This window comes from Micromys minutus, assembly GCF_963924665.1.
Source record: "Micromys minutus genome assembly, chromosome: 16".
Lineage (NCBI taxonomy): Eukaryota > Metazoa > Chordata > Mammalia > Rodentia > Muridae > Micromys > Micromys minutus.
The window spans coordinates 48,726,431-48,752,914 of NC_137985.1; the positions used below are offsets into that span (position 1 = coordinate 48,726,431).

Sequence of the window (26,484 nt, forward strand, 5' to 3'; positions counted from 1 at the left end):
AGATTCTACATCCATTGGTGATTTTCTGGATGGCACCATCTTTGTCCTCTGGGTAACTGTGTGTCTCGATTTAGACTATGGGGTTGGGACTTGTGATCAGTGTTTTATTTTCCCAAAACACTCTCTCCTCACTGAGGGACACTTATGCTGTGCAGGTAGGGATTGGCCCACAAGTCCTGTGCTCTGCATCTCCCTAAGAACTGCCTGTACTGGGAGCCTCCTGGAGGGCCTTGGGCAGTCCTTGCAGGAGACAGAGGCAGGTGGCCCAAATAGCCCTTCATAGGATTCTCCTGCTGAGTTCTGCCCTTATGGGACACTGGGAACTTACTTGAGGCAGAGGGGTAATACTCCAGCACCAGGGCTGTGTCCTCTGAAAAACTGGTGGCTCCATCTCGGCCTTGAAAGAGGAAGGACTGGTTCCACAAGGGCTGCTCTGGGGGTCCCCCAGGCTTGGACAGCTGGAAGAGTGTGAGAACAAATGTGGGTCATACCTTCTTTCAGATTCAGTTGTACATGTGTCCCTTACTTGTCACAAGTGTGTCTGTCTCACTTATCAAAGTAATACATACATACGTACGTACATACATACATACATACATACATACATACATACATACTAGGGAATCTCCCAGATTCTTACATTAAGACAGCCATTCAATACTATGTTCTTTTTTCTGTATATATTTTATATGTGTGACTATCATTCGGCCCTTTTCACTTACAACCCAAACCTAAGCCCATCCAGAGTCTCAAGAGACTCTCATTACTCATGACTTTAGTAACTTCAAGATACTCTGTGTTTTGTGGCATTGATCTATAATCCCAGAACTTGAGAGGTAGAGGCAGGAGGATTGGGAGCTCTAGGATAACTGGGGCCATCAAAATAGTTGGAGGATGACCTCAGCTATGTTGAGAGTTCGAGACCAGCCTGGGTTGTGTGAAACTCCAAACAGAACCCACTTTCTTTAGATGATGCTTTGTCCTGTCTAACTGCCCTGGGTTGTCCTTCCTTTTCAAGTTCTTAATTTGCATGTGTGCCTGTAAATGTGTGTCCATATGTGTGCATACATGTGCACACAAGTGTGTGTGTGCACGAAAGCACACCCGTGTCATATTACATGCGCAGAGGTCAAAGAACACTTTGCTTGAGTTAGCGCTCGCTCTCCTTCCATGACGTGTTAGGTTTGGGGTAATCATACTCAGATTGTTAAGGTTGGCAGCAGGTGTCTTAACCCTCGGAGACATTTTGCTGTCCCGTTTCTTTTTAAAATTTTTATCTATGATAACATTGAGCTGGATGCTCTTTGCCATATACCGTAGCATCCCAGACTATTTTCTAAGTACAGATACCTGAAGTAATTGTTCAGTGGAAGAATTTTCATGCCCTACTTGCTAGATGTGTGTACTGTTTTCACACACAACCTCTTTTTGTCCCATGCAAGTTCCCCCAGCCCTGTTCAGAAGGTCACATGGGATTTCAGATTTCAGAACCTAAGTTTATCTGGCTTCAGGCCACTGGAGACTCAGGTAACTTGAAGGCACTATCAGGCAGCAGATGGGGCACATTCACGGAGTTGGCTTCGAACAGGACGTGACAGCATTGACTAATCCCCAAATAAGGTAGACTTTGGGTGGTCCAAAATCCTCAAAAGAAGCAGGGCCAGAGGAGGCTGGAAGACTTGGCAAAGTGAAAGAGGAGGAGGTGGAAGAAAGATAACAAGCAACAAAGCATGGTGGTAGTACAGAGCTCAGCATGTGTGAAGGACCCTGGAGGCCGGAACTTATGGGAAAGCCCACAACCCACATAAATAAGAAGGTGGGTATATAGCCTGTAACTACCCACATAAATAAGAAGGTGGGTATATAGCCTGTAACTACCCACATAAATAAGAAGGTGGGTATATAGCCTGTAACTCATCAGAGAGCCCTGCATGGCCTCAGCCTGCTCTGGTCCTCAGGAGTCTTGCCCAAGATTGAGCTGATAATCCTTCCCTGTCCCAGATATGGTTTGTGGTGAACACAGAGACAGATAGATGTTCCTGAATACTAGATAGCGTCTGGTGTCATGGGCACATCCCTAAGACGTCATAGTGGAAGTTGCCTGGTCAGCAGCCTAGGCCACAGAGGCCAGCTGTTAAGCTCTGTGGGACTTTATATTGATTCCTCAGGACTGATCCCCACACAGTGGCCCTCCCAGAGTCATTCCCTTCTCCTGGGGGTCAGAAGAAGGTCCCCACATTGCCTGGGCTAGCTGCCAGGCTCCGGGGCCCTCAGGGAAGGAGGGACTGTGACTCCGTTTCCTGCTGCCTAGTTTGTTTCCCCTATCCTGGGAAAGAGTTATTTAATGGATGCTAGCTGCCTGCTTTGGGACTTATTAACAGATCTAAATGGATTTCTACATGGCAAGAGGTGGTAAGTGGCTGCCTGCCTAGTGACGGACAGCCCTTTCCCTGAATGGGTTCCCAGGGTAAGTCTCCCGGGAGAAAGCCCTTCATACCTAGAATTGAAGAGGGTGAATCATACTCATATTCTCTCTCTCTCTCTCTCTCTCTCTCTCTCTCTCTCTCTCTCTCTCTCTCTCTCTCTCTCTCTCTCACTCTCTCACACACACACACACACACACACACACACACACACGCACACACACGAGTGGATGTAGGACTCAGGACTAAACAACAATTTGTTATCAGAGCCTTGTGAAAGTCGAGGTGCTATTGGCTGCTCCTTATGCTGTGCAGAGGTGAGGGGGTGGGGTGGGCGTAGGGTAGACATGGCCTGAAGATGCTAATGGGAAAGGCTACGGCAAGCTTCGGAATTAAGGAATATGATTAACCCTCAGCTGCGATCTTCAGAAAAGCCATTAACCCGCTGCCACTGAGGCAGACCTGCCTTCCCTGGGGACAGGGCCTTCATTCCGTGTCCCTTTCTCCTCCTCCTGTTTCCTCCGAGGCCACCCGCACTCTCACCAGCAGCCACTGCTGTCTGTTCTGCCCAGGCACAGTGGAGTCGTGCTGGGGGAAGAGCTGCTGGGGTTGTGCTGGCTGGGACTCCCGAAAGCTGGGACCCTTGGCTCTGGGCCCGGAGACCCCGTTAAGCTTATTGTTTGGCTAAAAGCAGGGTCCTTCCCCTCTCTGGGATCTAGTTTTTCTGTCAAATGCCTTGCGCTCCAACACTTGGAAAAGCCAGCAGTTTGCAAGGTTGAAGGAGACACTGGGTATTTATTAGAAGGCAAAAGTTCAGTTTGACTGAACTCAGCAAATGTTGCCCGGGGAGGCATGACAGACACTTGTAGGGTATTGCAGGGACCATGGGAGAGCAAGGGACAGACTCCACCCCTTCCTGGAGCTTATCTTTTAAGAGCATGGCGTATACACATGTGTGTGAATAAACAGCCACCCGCTTCTGTCACCATGAAGAAGCCCGAGCAAATTATTGTGAGAGACACAGGAAGCACTGAGGGCTGAGGTCCGGGCTGGGGGTGACAGAGGACAGAGGCAGAGAATGGTGGGTGAGTCTTCCCTGAGGCTGGTGACAGCTGGGGCAATGAGTGCTGTGGCTGGATGAACAGCATAGCTAAGGGGGGCTTGGTCCCATGTGTGAGGGGATGAGGGGGTCCAAGGGAAGCATGTAATTCTGGGAAAGGTGTACATTACTCGCTGGACAGTCGAGCAAGGCTGAAGCAGAGAGGCTGCTGCAATGGTCCAGGCAAGAAAGGCAGCCAGCGCTTTCCGCCACGGCAGCCATCTTCCAGTTAACTCGCCAACGTGATGGAAAAAGGAGAGGCACTCATTGTATGTTCTCTAGGCCTTTTAGGAAAATGGAATTGTTCCTTTGGTCACATACATGTGAATCTACAAGAAAGTGATACTGTAGACATCAAGGGAACGGGCACTGTTCAGAAAGGAATGCCCCATAAGTGTTACCACGGAAAAACCGGAAGTCTACAGTGTCACCCAGCATGCCGTGGGCAACATCGTAAACAGCAAGTTAAGGGCAACATTCTGGCCAAGAGGATCAATGTGAGGATTGAGCACATCAAGCACTCGAAGAGCAGAGACGGCTTCCTGAAGCGACGAAGGAGAACAGTCAGAAGAAAGAGGAGGCCAAAGAGAAGGGCACCTGGGTTCAGCTGTAGCGCCAGCCTGCGCCACCCAGAGAAGCACACTTTGTGGGAACTAACAGAAAGGGGTCTGAGCTGCTGGAGCCCATTCCCTATGAATTCGTGGCCTAATGTACAAAACGAAATAAAGGACCCGGACCGCAAAATGTAAAAAACAACAACAACAACAAAAAAAAAAAAAAAAAAAAAAAAAAAAAAAAAAAAAAAGGCAGCCAGCACTGGAGTGAGTCCAGGGTGATGGGAAGATGGCTGGCTGTAGAGCTGGGACAGAAAGTGATGGTGGGCGCAGGGGTTGTTTTCCTCCTTTGTTTCATTCTTGAGGGCTCTGCCCTAACTCTGCAGGCCATGGGAGGTGTAGGAGAAAACAGGCGGGTCCAGCAGGCAAACCTATGTCCAACCAGATGTGTCGTCTGGTCTATCCCTTCGTTGATCAGAGCCCAGGTTTTGCCGTCCTGGCTAGGTGAGGAGTGGAACAGACTGAAGGTGACCTGGTGCATCCTTGCCTCACACGCAAAGGTAGAGCCCTCTTATCCAGGAGCCTCTTACACCCACTGGTTTAGATTATGAGCTCAGCAGGCCACACAGACCTCAGAGATTGACTCCAGCAAGTGCTTGTGACCTGATTTTGGCCAAGGAGACCAGAGAGAAGAAAAGAGAAGAGAAGAAAAGAGAAGGGAAGGGAAGGGAAGAGAGAAGAGTGGCTTGGGAGCTTAGTCGAGGGGTTAGTTATGTGTTTCTCATTAAAAAATTAAAAAAAAACAAGCTCTTTATTATCTCTTGATCATATTTGTACCAGAAACCTGGGAGCTCCTAGGAGGAGCTTGATGCCCAAATGGTCATTGCTAGATGTTAGAGATCATGTCTTTAAAGTCAACCACCACAATGGCACCTAATGCTGAGGCTACTTGTGATGTAGGGCACTAGATAGGCCATCTAATTGGTGTTTCTGTGGGCTGTAAGTATCAGGTGCAACGATAAGGCAGCTTTCAGGGTATGGGACTCTGAAGGAGACATAAGGGACTCTTAGCCTAGGCTAGCCTTTTTGTTCTAACAGCCTATTTAGGTACGAGTCAATAGGTCTGGAGGAATCCTGCAGACCTAATGTTAATTTATTGAAGGTCACACAGCTAGCCACATAGATAGACTGCAAACTAGGTTTGTTGGATCTGGCAGCCCCTTGCCCAAGCGCTTGTGGAAAACACACACAGTGCTTCAAGATGTCAGAAGGCCAGCTTTAAAAATTATCTGCTTCGGACCCTACCTTACCAACTGCAAAGATGGGGGATGAAGCTCAGAAGGGATATGGCAGGGGACTGTGGGCTTCCCAACATGTCCCTCTGCTGTTCTCCCTGCAGGTTCCTGGGCATCTCTGCACAGGTTACATGCAGCTTTAAATCTCATGCAGATGACATCGTACTGGGAATCCTTTAGCAAGTGTCCTGTCCTCGCCGGCCTCTGGCTTTGAGTCCCACATGTGGGAGAAACACTGGGGAAGTCTGTAGTGGGGAGTATGGCCCCCATTCATGTAGAGTTAGGCAGTAGTGGTAGCCAATGGTCAAGCCTGGAGAGGCTCACTCATTAAAGCAGGCAGTTCCCCCTGCCTCTTGGGACAGCTGCTGATCGGTTCATAATTTTCTGCACAAATGCAGGGCCATGTGTGAGATGACTCTGGGGAAATCAGGCTGAGGATTGGTTTGGGTTTGAAGCTGTCCCTATGATCCCGCTTTATCCCACCCTTCCCTGCCTACCATCACTCCTGCCTGTGTCTGAGCCTTCTTTAAATGTCTTTTAAATGAAATCCGGGGCTCCAACAGAGTGTCTTGTTCTAATTTTAGTGGGCAGATGACAAAAGGGACTTCCAAGAACACCCTGTCTTCCAAGCCCCTTCTGTCATGTGCAGCAGGCTCTGGGTGGAGCAGGCTGTAGGGGGTCAATCTGACCACGTCCCAGGCCCAGCCACAGTCTGTGTACCTCTTCTCCAGCATAGTTAAACAGATGTCTGCCTGCCCATTCCCAACATACATTACATCTTGGGTTATACTGTATACTGTACTGCATAGATGGTTTCACTGCCCCAGACCAACACTTTCATATCAAAACATCAAGACCAATGGGCCAGCAAAATGGCTCAGTGCTGAAGAGGCTTGCTGTTAAGGCTAGCCAATTGAGTTTGATCTCCAGAACCTATGTAAAGCCAGTTCCATAAAGCTGCCCTCTGCCCTCCACATGTGTGCTGTGGTAATGATGCCCCTCCCTATGTTATATATACACACACAATGATAATGAATTTAAAAGAAAAGTACCAACAAGTAAAGACTAAGTTGGCATAGTGGCACATGCCTGTCTTCCCAGGGCTGGGAGGATGGGGCAGGAAGAGGGACACTAAGAAGCCAGCCTAGGCTATAAAAGAACACCCTTTCTTGAAAACAACATCAAGACTTGCCTGACCTAATTATCCAGACATCAACACTCATCTCCTGTGTTTAAACATATATTACAGAAGCTGAGAAAGTGGCCAAGCCTGTAAAGACCTTGCTGGAGATCCGGATTCTGTCCTCGGCCCACGTATAAAAATGTTGGGCAAAGTGAGCGTCCTGGTATGGAGGAGAGGCAGAGACAGGAGAATCCCTAGGGCTTGCTGGCCCAGCCTGATTAGCTGAGTAAGTGAGCTCCAGCTCCAGTGAGACATCCTGTCTCAAAAGATAAAATGAAGGGCTGGCAAGGAAGTTCAATGGGTAAAGGTGCTTGCTGCTAAAGTCTGACCACCTGAGTTCAATCCCTGGGGTCCATAAGGTGGAGAGAGAAAACTGAGTCCTATAAGTTAACCTATTCACTTTTATCCTTGTGCTGTGGCATGTAAGTACCCCTCTCCCACCAAAAAATGTTTTTAAAAACATATAAAGACAATAAAATTGGAAGCACTGGGCATTGGCCTCTGTTTTCCACATACACGCATGTGCACACATCCTCCTCCTCCTAAGGGTTTCACACCCGAAGTTCTGTGTCCCCCTGCTCTTTTATCTTCCCTAGCTCCTGATAACACTACTGTATTTTTGTTCCTATAATTGTCAACTTGAGGTGTCCCATGACAGGTGGAATCCATAGTGTTTGTTGGCTCCTCTTCTTGTCATAGCTCTGATGGTTGGTCCCTGCTGGCCTGCTACTAGATTAGACGGGATCTGGGTGGATGGTTCAGTATCTCTGGGAGTCCTTAGGGCAGGTCCTGTGCAGCTCATAGGAGTAATCTTGGGCAGCAGTGAGGTATGGCAAATGCTTTCAGCAGTCAGCCATGATGAACCAATGGGGCCACGGTCGGGAAGGAGCCATACCTGAGGACACCCGTTCTGGCTGACCCGAGGCACATCAAAGTTCATTGGTGATGAGATAGGGAAGGAAACCTGGGTGAGGGGCAGCCCCACAGAGGCAGGGTCCTGCCTGGCCTGCCTGGCCCTGGAGAGGTAAGGAGACAGTAGTTGTAGTTGGCACTCTCTGACCCATGGGTACCCTGACAGCTAGGATTCGCACTTAGACTCTGGGCTGAGGAGAAGTAGAAAGCACAGTGGTCCACCCCACTTAGACCAGCACCTCACAACATGCTGGTGAGCACTGGCCCAAGTCTTGGGGAGGCTTATTTATTGGTCAGGAGATGACAGCTATACAGCTGTGACTCCCAGGCCTCCTTAGCATGGTCCCGAGGTGTACCTTGGTTGTACCAGAGTAAGTTTAGCTTTCCCATCTTTAAAATGGTCCTGACTGTCCCCCCTCATCTTTGAAAGACATTACTAGAATTCCACCTGACTTGTGGGAATCCATGTGGGCATATGGTGCTTACAGTTTAGATCCATGTATGATCACCGCAGCGGGCCTCATGTCATCTGATTTGGGAGACAACCAGCGTCAGGAGCCTTAAACCCTGACCCTAACAGGCAGAAGAGATTGTGGGATGGTGGTCTTGGAGTAGCATGCTTGTTTGGAGGGACAGAGGTGCCACTGGGCATGAAAAAGCCTCTCTTGGCCTCCTTGAGACTGGCTCCTTCTCGATATTTAGGCTGGACTTCCCTGCATACTCAGAAATCTCAGGAGAGAAAACCCAACATTCCATTTTCCTCAAGGTCTTGTGGGAGAGAAAGGTGAAGTCTGCTGCGGGGAGCTCACTAGGGTTCAAGGTGTGTGGGGAGCATTGAAGGAACTTAGGAGAAGGGGAGGCTTTGCCCATCCCAGCCCCCTGCCCCTCCTCAACCTTCTCTGACTCACTTAAACTCAGTATAGCTGGGGACTACCCGAGCAATTACTACCATGGGGTTGGAGCTGTTGACTAAGGGCTCGTTGACTCCTCGAAGAAAGACCTAGAGAAGAGAAGAAGCAGGTAAGGGCTTGTGGCTGTGGCCCTCCCAGAGTCACAGTCATCCCCCCTCCATCCCTATCCCTGCCATCTCTCCAAACCCCATGTCCCTACACCTGCCATGATCACATGATCCTCATACTTCTGCCTCTCCCTGGGACCTGGTCCTCCTTGTCCCTGTTCCCCTTGCTTCTTTCTTTGCTCAAAGCTTCTCTCCTTCAGAAGGTCACCCTCTGGGTCTGACTGGGGCAAGCACCCCTGATATCCTAGGGTATTGCCGGAATTCAGCTGCCCCGAGGGACCAGGTGTACAGGCTTTCGTCGAGGACTCAGAGGAGGTTCAGTCAATTATGTGCTCTGGACAAAACTCTGGTCATGGATCCTCCTGGGTTTCAAGGTGGGGTTCTCTGATGAGAAGGTGAGACAATCGGACACTTTGTAAACTTGAGGGCACTAAGACCAGGACAGGTTTCTCCAACCGTGTCGGTCATACGGAAAACTTTCTGATTTGGTGTTCATCAGCTTTGGGTCTGTTCATTGCAGGGCGTTTCCCAGCAAAGGGTGGTTGGGAAGTCAATCCTCAGCATGGACATTGCCTGGCTGTCCTCATGTCTCTTACCAAAGCCTGTAGTACAAGTGTTTGCCTGTCTGCTCCTCTGCCCACACTTCCCGCCAGCTCTCCAGGCCCTTCTTTTTGCTGTGAATCTCTTTCTCTCCTATGCGAACACATTCTTGCTTTTGCACAAACCAATTTCTCTCCCTGGGTGTTCCCACCCCCACCCTCTGCCAATCAACCCATCCTGACAGCTGCTTGTTCTCCACTAGGTTCCACCACAGCACCCCTGTCTCCCTTCTCCTCACTGTCACTAAAGCACCATGGCCTCTGCATTCCTCCTCTGTAGCACTCAACAGAACTGGAGCTTCTAACTGAGCCCTTGTTTGGTCTCTATTTGATATGATTGGCAGGGGCAGACCCAACTTTTAGCATAGAGCTTGGCACAGAGCTGACGTCAGCAAGGCTTGGGGCTTTGGGGAGAAAATGGAAGCTGATGAAGGGAGAGGGGCCTCTAGGCTTCTGAGTGTTGAAGGGAAGGATGAAGGGAGAGAGAGAACTGGGAACAGACTGAGAGAGACATAGTGGCCTTAGGGAGTTGAACCAGCCTCAAGAGATGGCTATGTCCTAAGGAAAAAGGCGGGAAGGGTAGGGTCCCTCAGGCACAGCTGAAGGTTCATTTCCTCTCTGGGTTTGCCCCAGCTGAGAAAACCTTGGCTAGACCCAGATCGGACCCTCTGTAGGCTTCAGTTTCCCAACCTGTACATTTTGGGTCTTCTGGCTCTACCCTCCAATGCAAAAAGCAGCCCAAGGGTAGGGACATACTCTGAAGGAAGCCCTCCCCTCACTTCATTGCCCCTCCTTTGTGCCTGGGCCCATCTCTGCTGGGCTGCTGGTGGCTAACTTCACACGGGTGTGTGGTCTGATAAGTACTTAAATTATCCTTAGTGCCTTTGGCTCTCGGTGGAGTCTCCCAGGGAGCCTCTGATGTCACTGGAGGCCTAATTGCTCACAAGAATGCCAACAGATATGAGGGCTGAAGGTGATGGTATAGGTGTGTCTTTAGGGGATGAATAATTTACATCTGGTGTGTGCTGACTCTGGTCAGGTATGAACTACCGCCAGTGACATCCCGGTGAGCAGCTGAAGCAATTTCTTTTCCAATCGTGTCCCCTCGTCCACCATCAGCAGAAGACAGCTCCCGTGACTATACTGGAAACACAGTCAAGCGAAAGGTCTGTGCTGGAGTGGGGAGCGGGCAGGTGGGCTGCTGGGGGCAGGGAAGCTCAGACTGAGGCAGGGATGGAGCAAGTCCACAGTTGTGTGGATGCGACCCCTCCCCTGGATAAAACTTGGGGACAGCAAGACCATCTTGTTTTGAGTCTTCCTTGTCCTATATGTTGGACTGTCAGTTTTAGAAGGGAGCCAGCTAGAGGAGAGGGGAGAGACACCTGCTGGCATCCAAGGGGTGGCTGTGGGAGAAGTGGCGATGTGATCTCTGGACTCTTATATCAGACCATTTGGTGTCTCAGTGCTCCTCCCCACTCCATGTGATGTGGGATTAGAGAATAGTTTCTGCCCTGCCAGACTCACAGTGCTAACAGTCGTGGGGTCGGAGTCAGGTCTGCTGGGGTAAGAGAAGGCTTGAGTCACTGTCCTGTGGATTGCACACAGGTGTTTGTGGACGTGAGTCTGTTGCCCAGGGAAAGGCTCAGGGCCCGGATCCCTGGGCCATATGCACCTCAAGCATCCATCATTCCTCCTGAAGTAGTTCTTGAGGTGAAAGATGAACATGGTATGGGGCAATGCCTGGTCTGCCAGTACATGAGGGAATGAGGTTGCAAATATTCCAGCACTGGACGAGCACAAAATCCTTGGGAATCTATGTTCTGCCTCCATCCAAGGGCAATACGGGAAGGAGAGGCCAGGCCACCTTTGTCCAATCAGGGATTGTTGTCACACACTCGGGCTATGTTGTTGTTGACATTTTAAATATGTATTCTTATCGTGTGTGTATGGTATGCTTGTGTTATGGGGCATGCTTTGTGTGTGTGTGTGTGTGTGTGTGTGTGTGTGTGTGTGTGTGTGTGTGTGTATGTGTGTGTGTGGGCCAGAGAACAGCCTTGTGGAGTCAGTACTCTATGCATATTTCAGAGGTTGAATTTAGACTATCAGGTTTGGACAGCAAAGCTATCTCACTAGCCCCACAAGCTAATTCGGGAAGGTCTCATTGCTTTCCCCCTGCTTGATTTATTTTATAGACACCTCTGCTCCATGTGCTTGGGGCATTCAGAGGCAAAGGACTGTCCCTACAGAGCTAGGGTGTCCCTGTAGCACCCCAATGCTGGTACCTCCAGAGCTGTATGGTCACAGCCAATGTAGCGGGGTAGTAAGCTGCCCTTCCGAACCACAGTGGCATACAGGCGGGTCTTGGCAGTGCCTTCATCTTCTTTCTCAGACTGCATGGGGCGAAGGCAGGATAGGATAGAAGGAGAACAGGAAGGAAAGTGTCTAAGGGGCAGAGCATGGCCATAAATCCACCCCTGTGTGGACACTTGCTTAGCATTGCTCCGCTGGGACTCCAGCGGTAATTAAAGCTCATGGTCCCTGGGAGCCCTTCCAAGAAGATCATCCAATAAATCTCCCCTTTTCCATTTGAATATTTCATTGCCCTCGAAGGGACAACTGCTTGCCTGTTCTCTTGGTGAAGATGTGATAATGAGGCCTGTGCTCTAAGTGGACACGGGGTTAGGGGCCTGGCAGATGCTCCAAGAGGTCAGATGTGGACCTAGCTCCAGGGTCTCTTGGGGTCTTTGCTTCCCTACCTGCCCTGATGCCCCTTTTGTAGTCATGGAGCCTAGGCAAGGTAGTGATCTCTGGCACCACAGTTGAAGAATTGGTCTTCTAGGTTAGTGCCAGGGCCTGGGGGAGGAGTAGGAATGGGAACCACACATGTTGAGTGCTTCCCACATGACAGGCACTTTAGCCAGTTCCACACTGGAGCCTGTCCAGAGGTGCCTTGTCTCACCTTTGCTGTGGAGCAGCGGAGGACCATGGTAAAGTGGCTTCCTGTGGACATACAGCTAGAAAGTGGCAAAGCTAAGGCAAACCCAGAGAATCTGATCTCATGTTAGGGTTTCCTTTGAAAGGAAGGGTTCTGGAGTGTGCTTGGAGGGGAGAGCAAAGGGAGGCTTCTCCTCCATGGCCCAGCACCAGGCATACAGTAGGTGTTTAATAAGTACTTGAGCAACCAGAGTGCATCTTCTTCTTCACCAGTCAGCACTAAGGAATCCAGTCCAAGGCTGAGAGGCTAGACTCCATTTTCCAGGTTGATGATGCTTGGGTGTTCCCCTGACAGGGTTCATTCTGGGGAATGTTTGCCTGTCAAATATATACTCTACATTTCTGGCTTGGGAGGAACACGGCCTGGACCCACCCTCGATGCTGTCCTCAGAGAACTGAGAACATCAAAGTACTTCCCATCAGATCTCCTCTACCCAGCCAGAGGTTAGGTCCAGAGGCTTGCTTGGGCTTACCTTTTTTAACTCAAAGTGGTATGGGTGGAAGATACGCAGGTATTTAATGGGGATTTCATAGGACACCAGCTCCTCCTTCTTATTGCTGTCCATCACCTTGAGGATCACATCTGGGGGAGAGAGAGAGGAAGCTTTTCCAGTGATGTGAGACAGTGACGGTAATGCAACCTTGCTGAGACCAGACAGAGAATGGAGCACACTGAGGTCTGCATGCTTTTCCTTGTGTAGCTAACTTCTTAGAATCGCTACATCCCCTTCTGGAGGGAGGCTCTTAAAACTCAGGAAGACTACGAAACGAAAAGGCTTAGAGAATGACAAGGCTCACAACCCCTCCCTAAGATGACAGCAGTCAACACCTGGCAAAAGCAGACTCTCCGGTGGAGTTGCCGGAAACTTGATCCAGAAGCTCTGCGATGCAGCATCGGTGGGTGCGTGTCGCCGTCACCCATGCTGAGGGTGAGCTCTCCAGTGATGCAGCCGTCTTCGCATCACTTGGAACCGTGGTAGCCAGTTTTTGTCAACTTGACACAAGCTAGAGTCACCAACATTTATCTGCCACCATCAGTCTGAACTATAGGCACGCCTCTGAGGGCATTTTCTTAATTGATAATTGATATAGGTGAAGCCCCAGCCCACTGTGGGGGGTGTCATCCTTAGGCAGATGGGCATGGTCTGTATGAGAAAAGCAGCTGAGCAGACCAAAGAAAGCAAGCTAGTAAGCCGAGTTCTTCCACTGACTTTTGCTCTGAGCTCCTGCCTTGAGCTTCTGCCTTGGCTTCCCCAGTGATGGACTATAAGCTATGAGCCAAATAAACCCTTTCTTCCCTAAGTTGTTATGGGTCAGCGTTTTATCACGACAACAGGGAAGGAATTTAATACAGTAAGTCCTTACCCACATTCCTGGAAGCAACCTTAATAAACTTACTGGTTCATCAAGCTAGACTTAAGAGGAATCTTTAGTTTGTCATGGTACACCACCTGGGGTAAACATTTGTGGCTGGAGAGATGGCTCAGTGTCAGGAGCAATGTCGGTTCTCCAGAGGACTTGGGTTCAATTTCCAGCGCCACATGGCAGCTCACAACACTGGCAACTCCATTTCTGTCCTCTTTTGGCCTCCGTGGACACTGCACGCAGGTGATGCACAGACGTGCAGGCCAACAAAGCACCTATACTCATAAAATAAAACTAAACAATTAAAAAAAAAAGCCTACTCCAAGTAAACTAAATTCTTTGGGGAGGTTAGATTTTTTTTTTTTTTTTTGAAAACCTGATTCCTCCCATTTTCCTTCTTTTTAACCTTTTCTTTTTTAAAAAATATTTATTATTTATTATATATAAGTGCATAGTATTAGGACACACCAGAAAAGGGCATCAGATCTCATTACAGATGGTTGTGAGCCACCATGTGGTTGCTGAGATTTGAACTCAGGACCTCTGGAAGAGCAGTCAGTGCCCTTAACCACTGAGCCATCCCTCCAGCCCTGGGAAGTTAGATTTTATTTATTTATATTTTTTTGTGGACGAGAGTCACCTCATGTATGCATGTTCACCATGTGAGAGACTCTTGCCTGCAGAGGCCAGAAGAGGGTGTCAGGCTCCCTAGAACTGGAGTTAGACAGATGTGAGCTGCCATGCAGGTACTTGGAACTGAGTCCAGGTCCTCTGCAATAGTAGCCGGTGCTTTTAGAAATAGCACTGAGCTATTTCTCCAGTCTCTCTTCCAAAGACATTAAGATTAAGATCAACACACCATTTAGTGAACACTTTTACATAGTCTCATAAAATCAGGACAAACTTTAAGGAGAAAGCCGTCATCCCGGAAATGATCATGGTGCCTACTCATGGGCACCTGCTGTATCCCGTGTCTGGTGATAGCAAGTAGCTATTATTCCTATACATTTTTATGGCAAGCATCATCACCTCTCTCTCTAATGACCAATGGCACTCCGAGGGGCCACAGAACTGGAGCAAACAAGCTACAGCTAAGAGATGGGCAGTGAGGAGGCTGGATGGGCGACTCTTGATGCATTTTCTCATTGTTGGAAATCTATGATTTGAAAAGGAGGAAGAGATGGGGGATGAGGGGAGAGAAGCAGGGCGAAGGGGTAGGGGAAGGAAGATGAAGCTCGAAGAAGGAGAAGCTAAAAGAGATCCAGAGTAAGATGGGCAAGGGAGAGCAAGGAGTATGCATGTTCCCCAAAGAACATTTCAGCACCAGGAATGGCTGCTGCCCCAGCCCTGTGCACCCCTCCCACCCGCCGAGCAGAGTGAGGGAGAGAAGGAAGCTGTTCTTTTGTTCTTAGTCTTCTTTACACATAGAGAAGGGACAGCATTGGTTAAGAGCAGGCTACATGGGATCCATAGCCAGTAGGAAAGAGGCACCAGAAAATCTCACAGTTGACCAGGAGAAAGTATACCTCCCGGATTTGAAGTCAGTAGGTCTGGATTTTCCTACTAAGATACTAATTTGTTTCCTCTAGGAAGTCACTTGGCCTCTCTGAGTTCCTGTATAACATTAATACTTTAAACAACCCAAGCAGAAAGAATCTTACCCATCCCTAAGATTGCTGAGGAAGGACTATGTGCATATGAATAAGCAATCCCCCCCCCCCAGCCCTGGCCAGTTTCTCTTTATTAACCATCTGCAGCTCTTCAAAAACACCCATCTCTGAGCTGACCTGGGAAGATTCTGCCAGGGTATCCCAGGATTCCCAGCCAAGACCAGACCACAGTAGCCAAGGAAGCTGTAAATATACACCCCCTTTGAACCCCCCTCCTCAAACCAACTGAGATTTTTGTGAGACCCTGCATCTGCGTGTTTTAGAACAGCCTACCTTTGTAGGAAACCAGCCCTGAGCTTTAACTACTGGGGTGACGGGGGCGGGGGTGGTCAGCCATTCCTACTATGGTCTTGTCTTCATGTTCCAAACATGCTTCCTCAGCTTCCTGTTTGGGCACCGAACCCTTCTTCCCTCCACCACTCCTTATGTGTGGTCAACACGCCATTTTGGCTACCCACCCACTTTGGCCTTGACCCAGGGTCTAAAATTCCCATTTGCTTTTTGTTAGTGTGTCCTTGAGCTACCTCCCACCCTTATCTTGCCTCTTGGCCTGGTCCCCAATTCCCTACTCCAACCCCCTCTCGATATCACCACAGCAACCAGTTCCAACTAGGTTCCAAAGAGCAGCTTCAATCTGCCAAGAGGTGCCTGCCAATATACCCTGACTCACTGGTGTCCTAACCCTGCTGTCACTCTGTAGTCAGTCCTGCCTCCTGCTACCCAAAGACCCAGACTACTCATTTCATCACATCTTTCTTCAGTACATCCCGGTTGTGCATGGCAGGAGGGCCCATTCACATCTACACACACACACACACACACACACACACACACACACACACACACACTTGAGAGGGGGCGAAGGGTAGAGGGACAAAAGGGAGAGGGAGGAAAGAAAAGAGGGGGAGGGAAGGGTGAGGGGAGGTGGAGGAGAAGAGAGAGAGGGGGAGAGGAAGGGGGGAGAGGAACAGGGATAGGAGGGAGAGGGGGAGGAAGGGGGAGGGAAGGAGAGGGGGAGGAAAGGGAGAGAGAAGGAGATGGGGGAGGAAATGGGGAGGGAAGGAGAGGAGGAGGAAAGGGGGAGGGAGGGAGGGAGAGAGGGGGGAAGAGAGAGAGACAGAGAGAGAGAGAGACAGAGAGAGAGAGAGGTGGCTACAGCACACAGCACACAGGTCTTCACAAAGGCATGAATGTATAAGCACACATCTACATCTGTGTAAAATCCCAGGTTAACTTTCCCCCTCTCCCCATCTTCTTAAACCATCCCCACAGCTCCACCACTTCTTTCACAGGAAGAAAACTATTCTCTTGCTTCCCTACCCCCTACCCCAGCAGGTGCTGGAGCCTACTGTGCTATCTCCTTCCTTCTCAGTCTTGACTGTCAGCTTTTGGCTCTGTAACGAGGGGCGGGGCGGGCAGTAAAAGTCTTTTAGAGCCACCTACAAGGAGGGTGATGTTCTGAGTTCAGGGACATGGCAGGGGTCCTCTGTTCTGTTCTGCAAGTGCTTCCAGGCAGGTCTGACACCAGCAGTTAATAGAGCATGTCCATCCAACCTTTCACTCAAGGTGGGGGGCTTTAGATGCTCCCACAGTGAGAAATGCACAGGGTACACTTGCATGTGCGTGTGCTGGTACCTGGTCTGAGACCCAGGAAGGACTAGCCTGGGATAGAGATCTATTCTAGCTAAGAGGCATTACACAAACCCAAATTCAGCTAGAACCTGGAGCTCCGGTGACATAGCCCAAGGACTTGTAGCATAGCTCTCCTCTTAGGAGGCGGTGACTCAAGTGATGGATGCATGGGGACGTGCTACAAAACTATAACGTGCCATTTCAGTGGGACATGGCAGTAATAACAGCCATGAAAATAATCACAACCGTCATAAAAAAGGATAAGCTCACATTGTCTGGAAAATTCATTTATGTGGAACAACTCATTTTTCCAGCAGGCTGGGGGAGATGAGGCGTGATGGGATTATGATTTTTTTTAAATGCTTTGATCTGGGCCCAGGGAGGTGTTCAGCTGGTCTCCAGCTGTGTTGAGAGCCCCTGCCTTTACCTTCCATGGCGGGTGGGGCTCTCTCCGATGCATCTCCCACATGCCGGTGCCCAACCCCCAGCCTCACCTTCTCGCCCTGTGTCCTCTGCCTGGATCTCCACATTCACTGTGTCCCCCCAGATGGGGGATCTGGTGGGTTCTGAGGTCACGGAGGTCATTGCTTGAGGGCTGTGAATGTTGGTTTCCTCTGATGTGGTCTTTCTGGAGAGGAGGGACAGCTGAGTTAGAGAGCGGCTTTTTCTTGGGCTTCACTGTGTAGACACAGTAGACAGAGAGTGGACAGCTCTCCACACACACTCATGTCCTTCTAGGCTCAATGGGTGCCCGGTTTCTCCCTTCAGCTGTCCTGTTTGGTGACCACACCATCTTCCTGGCCAGTGCTGGGGCCTCCGCTTAGGTTCAGAAGCCAGACACACAACAAAAGCAGGACAGATGTTGTACCTGTCTGTGAATTCCTGCCCCTTGCCAAAGAGGGCTCCTGGCAGGCACCCATATGCACAAACCCCATCTGGACCCTCTTCTGTGGGGTCTTTTCAGTGGAAGAATGCTTCTGGATGACAGTTGGCTGTGTGCCACCCCCACCTAAGTGTCTCATTCCTGGTCTTTATTCTCTAAGTGGGTGGCCCAGAGAGCCAAGGTGACCCAGATGCTTCAGTTCTGAATCCTTTCAGTGGGATATACCAATTCCCCTGCCTTCCATAACGCCCACTGTATTCAGAACACTGGGAGTCTGGCGAAGGGCAGAAGAGAGAGCTTCCCAGCCCCCCTGAGCACCCAGACTCTTAGGGACAGGCTATGCAGATGAGGAAGGATCCTGGGGTTTCTGCAGCTCAGTATAGACAGAAGGTGTAGAGGATGACTGTCCCTGCGATCCAGGGCCATTAGACAGCTCAATGAAAGAATTAAGACCCTAGTGTTATTTCAGGCTGTAAATGGTGCTGCTACATTGATTACAGCAATCACGGACAAGCAGTGCCTGACCCAGCCTCTAGGAGAGGGGCTGCGCCACACACCCAATGTGTGTGTGTGTGGGGGGGGGGCTGGTACATCCTCCTCTGTCATCCCTTTGTCCTATCTCTGTGACCATGGGCTATTGAGGGGTGCCACATGAGCACCTCCTCCTGACATTCTATATTTCTAATCTGTCTTAATAGCCATACCTGCAAAGCCTTAGAGCAGAGAGCTCCCAGACTTTGCCACCAGCCCGCCATGCTGGTGTAAATGCAGACACCTCAGCTTCCCACGCGGTGCTCTGCACTTCTGACAGAGGCAGAGGAAGACAGCTGCAGCAGCAGCAGCAGCAGTGACCATGGAAATGTGGGCGCACTAAGGACACGCAGGAAGAAAAGAAGGCCCTCCCCCATGTCACACGTCACAAACCTGCCCCCTCACAGGCTCATCTTGGGAGCCTCTTAGGCATTTCTTTCAAATGACTCCGTGTGCATAGAAAATACAAAGCCAAGGATGTGGGAAGTCAGGACTGGACTGAGATGGAACCCATCGGCTGAAGTTAGATGGAGCTTTCCCTCAGGACCAGAAAGAGTTAAGTCTCCCCCAGCCTAGCCAAGAGGTGGTCAGGATAGGTGCGTGAGCTGAAGGGAGACAGGGAGGAGGCCCAGGGGAGGGAGGTGGGTGGGAGGAAGCTTTTAGCAGGTGGTGGAGTCTGTCAGGGTAATGGCTTTTCCTGGCACAGCTCACTGACTCCTCTGGGCCTTGATGAGAGTCCAGAACCGGAGCTGGGGGTGGGGAGAGCCTTCTGATTCCTTCCAGAATGGAAGTCAGGGACCAGTTGTCTCCCAACTCCCAGTCTCAATTCTTCATTGTGATCTTGCACCTGGCTGAGTTCTAGGCCCACAGGCTCAGAGGGAGCTCAGGCCGACCAGTACAACCTCAGAGATGAGGAGTTCTAAGACCTCATCCCCTTCATCATCTACAAGGATCTAGGCTCCTCTCTCCCTGTCTCCAAAGCCCCACCCTTGCTAAACAGTCTGGCAGCTTCAGTCAGGGGCTAAGTAACTGGTGCTTGTTTTCTCAAGCCTCAGACCTAGTCCAGTGTCAGCAGGATGGGGCTGGGGCTGGGTTCGGAGGAGGGGTGCACTTACCTTGGGCCCCAAGCTGTAGGAAAATGTAAGTTCCAACAAGGCTTACACCTCTCACAGGGTGCAGGCCTCTGAACCTGTGTCATCTGAGGCTCCCGCCCCAGCCTCGAGAGGGGGGCCAGGTCCAAGTGCAGCTGTGAGTAGGAGGGACTGAGAAGCTTCTCGACTTTTTATTTTTCCTCAAGGTCACAACTTAGGGAAATGCTTCCCACTGGCTGCTGCCGAGGGTTGGAGATATGGACAATCAGCAGACACAGATGGAGGCTGAGGCACACACATACAAACACACACACACACACACACACACACACACACACACACAAACATACACACACACACATACTCACACAACACACATACGGATTGGCATGTATGTACACACACATTGTTTCAGTTTGTATGTCCCACTATATGCCCATTTTCTCCCCTGACACCCTGTATGCACATGTGTGTACATGTATGTATGAATATGCACATGTATGTAGATGCTAGACATTGACTGTAGGTATCTTCTAGCTCCATCTCTTTTGAGACAAGGCATTTCAGAAATAAATTAAAAAAAAAAAAGATTGGCTAGGCTAGCTGGCCAACGAGGTGCGGGCATCCTCTGTCTGCGTTCTCAGCCCTGGGGGTGCAGGCAACACGGCTTTTTACATGGGTATTGAAAACTGATCTGAACTCAGGACCTTGGGATTGGTCCACTTGCACTTTACTGACTGAGCCATCTCTCTAGTGTCCCCTTACTATCTCCATCCCTCTCCTCACTTCCCCAGCGGTCTCCTAGCCTCCAGTTCCCCCCACTGTTCTTCAGGCCCATCTACACCCATCTCCCCCATCTCAGAGAACATCTGGCTTCTCCAGACGGTCAATCCCAGGACAGACCCCCAGGGGAGCAAAACAAAGAGAAGGGCCCCACTTCAGTCTGTTCTGGCTGCTGGGGTCCTGACAAGCTTTAGTAGGATGAATAGGACCATAGCAATGTTCCCAGAAACACGGGGGAGGAAGCACTTAAACAGGTTCTGAGAAAAATGGACCACAGGCCTTTAGATAGGTATGTGGCAGACCGAAGGTTCTGCTACCATTCAAAGTGGTCCATCATGATTCTATTTATGGTTCACCTGGAGAAACTAGAAAGGCAGGTTTAGACTAGATGTTCTTAAGGTCAGCTTCTAGGCCCAGGCAATTCCCGCAGTCTTCCTCAAGTCAGTCCCTGAGCTAAGGACACCGGCTTCCTCATCTTCTAGAAGGCAAGTGGCAGCCAGACTCCTAGGCCTCAAGCCTCCTGAAAGGCACTTAGCAGACTGAAGACATCCCCCCAAGATCAAGGACTGCATTCTTATCTCTGAGCTTACCTACCATGGCTAGGGAAGGTGTCTGGAGGAGACAAGGCTCACAGAAGTCCCCTGGGAACAGAATGCTTTCCATAGGGAAGGCTGGCAGATTTGGAGATCAGGAGCCAGCTCAGGGCAAGTCACAGGGTGGGAGGCTTGGGTAGTCAGCTGTTTGGGTCTCCTGAATGAGCCCTTTCTGGAATTCCCTTTATTCCAGACTTCACATTCAGGGTCTTTCGAGGTCACAGAGAGGAAGGGAAATCCCTGATTCCTTTGGACTCTGCTAAGCCTCGTGCAACCGCTGAGCAAAAAAGCTGCACCCAGGAAATCCTTAAAGAGCAAGATACCAATCTAGGGCGGGTAGAGTCCAATGTGAAGCCCCTTCTCATCCATCTCCTACTTCAGACTTAGCCTGGTAGTCACACCCCTGCTTTATTCATCCTCTTCTGCCTCCAAGGCTATTCAAGTCCTTGTGGACTCCTGGATAACCAGTCTGTCATTTAGGGCATAAATGAGCCTCTATCTTCTGCAGAGTGATGGGCTCTCATCTTGAGTTTTATTGATTAATTGCAGACTAATGAACCATCACTAATGGCTGATTACACCTGGTAGGCCTCTGTGCTGATTACTAATTACACCTGGTGGGCATCTGTCCTTGGCTTGGTTTTGTCATTCTGACATAAATGTAGACATTCCTGGGAAGAGAGAATCTTAGGCACTTTCCACTGTGGGTAGTGCCATCCTTGGGCAGGTGGGCCTGGGTTGTGTAAGAAATGTAGCGGAGGAAGCCAGGGATAGCAGGCCAGTAACAAGTGCAGATTTCTGTGTAAGCATCTGCCTTGAGTCCCTGCCTTGGCTCCCCTCTTAAGAACTGTAACCTGTAAGCTGAACTGAGCCCTGTCTTTTCCAAGTTGTCTTTGCTCGTGATGTGGAAGCAAACTAGGATAGCCTCCAGGCAATGAGGAAGCAAACTAGGATAGCCTCCACTCACAGAACAGCTGGCTGGAGCCAGGAAAGTGCGATCTGAGGGCAGGAGTCCCCTACCAACAGGAACATAACTCTGCCTTAGCTTTGGAAACAAGAAAGGGCATCTGGTCGAGCCAAAACTCTTTAAAGGTCAGGCTGGGTGTGATGGTGCATCCCTGTGATTTTGGCACTTAGGAGGAGAAGATTGCAGGTTCAAGGCCACCCTGGTCTAAATAACAAGTTCTAGGCCACTCAAGGCTTCACAATAAGAACCCATCTTTAAAAGCCCGAATAAACAAACAAAAGGAGATTTTGCCCTGACCCATTTCTTTCCACTTCAGCTCTTCTCAGAGGACCCTTTCATGGGGGTGGGGACATCATCCCTTTTTGGAACTTGAGGAGTGGGGGGGGGGGTCTTTCTACATGGTCCAAATGGGAACTATGGTTGACAGAGCACAATGTCTGGGGTAAATTTTGGGTCAACCCTGTATACTGGACACTATCATATCCTCTCTCTTCTGAAAGGGGCCTTCCTGTTTTCTAAAGATGGTTTTGTCGCTGGAGCTGGGGACAGCATGGGGCTGAAAGAGCTGCTGTGTAGTCACACGGACTCAGGAATATCTGTCCTGTATTGGTGAGGTTCTCCAAAGTCACCTTCTTAGGACAGGGCGGCAACAAAATCTTGTGTGGGTGACTGACAGGCCCCATGACAAGCTGAGGGCCTGGGTGAGACAACTTTAGGAGGTTTCATGACTTGACATTCTCTCAACAGATCAAGCATTGACTATTCCCTCTCACAGCAGCCCCTTGCTTCTGTAAGCAACACAGGAAGAACTCAGGCCAGACACTGAGGTGAACTTTCCAGCTTCAGAATTCCTCCTGAATGTTCAGATTTATTATTCCTGGCCTACACCCTAGTTCTGAGGTCAAGGATATCTCCTTGCCCAAGTGCTGGGGACTGCCCCGCTGTTCTCATGAGTGGTGGAGACAAATGTCATCTTACCAGCTCCTTCCTCCCATGTATACTAGTGACTTCAGGGGCAGAGACCTGACTAGTAATTTCAGGTGCTCCTTCCTATCTCCTAGTCTGGGCCAGTGGACACCAGATGACTGGAAAACACATGGAAAGTAAGTCCCTGAAGCTGTGCTGGGCATCCCGGGCTCTAATGCTGGGACCCTGCCTCCAGTGCGCAGCTTCTAGCCCTACCTTGGAAGCAGAAGGCAAGTTCAGATTCCAAAGGGCTGTCCCAGTAGAGTGGTTTTAAAAATGGGGGAAGCAAAGCCTGTCTATGGGGGCACCCGACCTCTCCAGATCCCTTACAGATCTTGGCCTTCCCGTTCTCACAGGGCCTTGTAGCTGGATCTTGGCTCTGGTTTTGCCAGACACACAGGCCATCCTCCTCTGAGTCCCCAGACACTGTTCTGAAGGTAGTCTTTGGACCAAATTACTCCAATACCTTCACAATGTTAAGAGCACTGCTGGAGGGTCTAAGGATGCTGGGGAGACCTAGTAGCCCTTCCCGTACCCTCATAGTGCTTTTCTGTGGAAACAGAAGAGGGAAGTTTTGCCTTCTCTTCTCTTCAGAGATAGATCCCACAGTTTTCTGAGGATTCTAGGTTGGTGCCACTGAAAGCCAGAAGAGGTGGATTAGGTTTCAGGTACACAGTTGTTGATTTGAGTCTTGGGTCCTTGCTCCATGGCTATGGATCCAGACTTGTTCCCTAAACATTTTCTCCATTAATGGAAACCTGTATCGAATGGCCCCCCACACAGGAAAAGACGTCTCTGTCTACATGCACACACACAGGGCAGAGGGGAGGCAGAGTACAGTGAGGGTGGAAGAGACCCCAAGGAGGGAAGGGGCACATAGAAGAGGCCCCAGGGGAGCTGAAAGCAACAATGTTTGCAGTTGTGGAGACTAGAGAAATGGCTAGAGGCAGGGAAGGGAATCTGGTTATCCCAGAAATGAGGACAAAAGGAGGCCCCAAGAGGAGGAGATGCCTGTTCACACAGGCAGGGAGACCATGCCAGGGGAAGTCACTCTCCTGGGAGAAAAGCAACTGAGTCTGAGCTGGTGGGGAGGAGCAGCTATGAAGGTCAGAGCTCCACGCATGCTCAGTGAAAAGCTGTGAGGCCAGTCTTTGCGTCCTGTGACCGGAACTGGAGAAAGAGTCCTTCCTGTCTCTACTGCGAGCTCTCTTCCAGGCATGCTTGCTTCTGTTGGACAGTGTTGTCCTCTAGGCTGTGTCTCAGGAGTTTGGTGCCCTGGAGAGAGCTCGCTCATGCTGTCAGGGGCTGAATGTTCGTTTCAGACTGAGCCTTCAAGGGACATGTGCTGAGCTGACAGGCGGAACATCTGGAAATGCTTGTAACTACAGTCTGGCTGGAGTGGAGGTGTCTCAGGACAGCCCCACTTCAACCACCACCACCAGCTGTGTTTACAGCTCTGGGACATAGGGAGGCTCTCACCGAACAAAAATTTGGAGGCCCTGAGTTTAGTGAGTAAAACCATATGGAGCAGGTGTGGGCAGGAAATCAGGCTACAGGGCTGGGCCTTTACAGGATCCAGAGTCCCAGGGCCCACCCAGGATCTGCTCTGCAGCCTTGTCTCTTTCCCCACGGGCATCCTTCTGGAAGACAAGGAGCCTCGATCTCGGCTAGAGTCAGTGGTCAGATGGGAACTGTTATCTTTATCCGTTCCACTCCACGGCAGCCAATCTCCTCAGTCCAATCCTTCACTCTGCAGCGCCTTGGCCTTCTTGCCTACTACAAGGGGATAGTGTCACTCCCCTCCTAGGGCCCTGCTGCAATGAGTGTATGGGGACCTGGATTGCTGCTGCTTCAAACAGGACAAAGTTACACATGGGGGTCACTTTCTTCCGGAACTGTCCCTCAAGTATGGACATTATTATTGTTAGTTTGGCCAAGCTCCACCCCGCAGTTGCTGAGGTAGGTAACCTGTGAGTCAGCCTCTACCTTCTCTGCTTAGATGTTTGCCCTCTGGGATTCCTTGGCCAAGGAGCCCCAGGGCACAGGTTAGGTCTCCAGGCTGGTCACTGTGCCTCTTTGAAAGGCTGAGTTTGGGCCTTGATGCCAGTGGCCCTCTTCTAAGAGGGACAAGTGTAGCATAAAAGGCCAGTGCAGCTGGGGAGATTTAAAGGACTTTAGATTTTGGAATCCTGGATCATCGCTTGGGGACCTATTTGTTGTGTGAACTCAAGGATCCTAGAAATGCTCTGAGCCTCAGGAAACCTATATGTAAGATGGGGTCTGAAGCCTACACACTCTCTGGGCACATTTGTCATTTACCTCTAGTATCGTTTCCAATTAGTCACATAAACAGAGCCAAGACCAGGCTTAGTGTGGGCCAGGGTCACACTATTGTCAGTCACCACTCCTGACTATTGCTGTCTGGCCCTGACCTGCTTCTCACCCTCAGCTTAGCTAAGGCAGGCCTGGCCACATGCACAGAGGAACCACCCAGGCTGGCTCTGTCTCCATTCATTAGCACGGGGCAGCAGGCAGCCAAGGTAGCAGCTGCCAACTGACAGTTCTTCCCCAGACTTTGGCCAGGGGTCAGAATCTGCAGGCTATCTCCTGGCGCTCCCCCATCCGGCCCACTGGGGTATCCCCACCTGTCAGGACCACTGCCTTCCTGGTCCCTGCTGGGCTGTAACTGACAGGTCTCTGTGTGCCAGGCTGGAATATAGGTGCTGGACACTGGACAAGTTAGGAGAGTCTGGGGCCTGGGCACTGACCCAACGGACCTGGGTGTGGAGTCTGCCTTGTGTAATACAGCTAGGGCTCTAACGAACAGAGTTTCCAGGATAGAGAACAAGCCAAACTATCAGACTTGTACCAACATGAAGGCCAAAGCTCATAGCATGTCTGTGGAAAGACTGAGACTTTGAAGCCGGGGAACTGCTTGGCAGTCACACCAGAAGATCGGGGCAGGGGGCCAGACTCTGGCTCTTCCTGACCCTAGTTTGACTTCTTTCCACTGCCCTGTGGCTTTTTCTTCTGGGTCTCAGGTGCCCAGTGTGAGTGCTGGCTGAGGACTCCCTTACCCCGTGTCTTATATTAAACCTGCCAGCATTACCCAAGGCTCTTCACATGTTCCCACATGAGGTGTTCAGGCACAGAGAGGTGAAGCAACTTTCCCAATGCCTCACAGCAAATGAGAAAAGAATCCTATCCATGCATGTATGCATGCATCCATTCATCCATCCAACCCTGCATCCATCCATGCATCTATCCATCCATCCATCCAATCATTATTAGCCTCTGGCTTCCTACATTCCACAGGATTTTGTCATAGGGAACAGTCAGTGAACAAGAGACCTGGTGGTTGGTCATGGAGTCATTGGGACCTGATATACAGTGAGTGAATAATTCCGTAAAGACAGTGTGGAAGTCTATAGACCAATGGAGGATGCAAGGGGAGATACCGGCCTGGGAAATCAGGGGCCTCATTTTTGCGGATGTTGGAAGAGAAATCCAAATGCTTGGAGTAGGAGGGAACAGTTCTGAAAGAACTGGGGGATGTCCATTATAGCCGGAACAAAGATAGAGAAGGAGGAGTCATGCTGCTGAGAAGTTGGGGGGACTCGACACACTAGGCCTGGAGTTCTTGATATCCTTGGAACAGCAGGGAGACATGGGTTGCTTTGGTACTTTGGTGCAAGAGTAGCAAAAGGACACCTGACTCAGAAGGAGGTTGGCAAAAGTGGAAGAGTGGATGTACCAAGGGCAGGTGAGCAAACAATACAGTGGCCTACATGAGGTGGAGACCCGTGGTCATATTCAAGAGATGAGGAGGGCTTTGTCTCTCTTACACACGGATTGAACAGGGCAGGATGTGATTCAGGAGAGCAGGAAAGCAATAAGAAGACATGAAGAATATTAGGAGGGTGTAG

The 26,484-nt window shown here is 50.3% G+C and overlaps 1 protein-coding gene across 1 annotated transcript in view; it reads right to left on the minus strand.

Annotated features, from left to right (window-relative positions):
- CCDC33 (coiled-coil domain containing 33) overlaps positions 1-26,484 on the minus strand; it is a gene marked incomplete at both ends in the record, with an annotated part of 94,653 nt that overhangs the window by 43,199 nt on the left and 24,970 nt on the right. Inside the window, 5 exon segments of the mRNA XM_080930603.1 lie at positions 329-458; positions 7,450-7,570; positions 8,375-8,466; positions 12,551-12,660; positions 17,239-17,372. Of these exon segments, the coding sequence (XP_080786729.1) occupies positions 329-458; positions 7,450-7,570; positions 8,375-8,466; positions 12,551-12,660; positions 17,239-17,372 (587 nt within the window).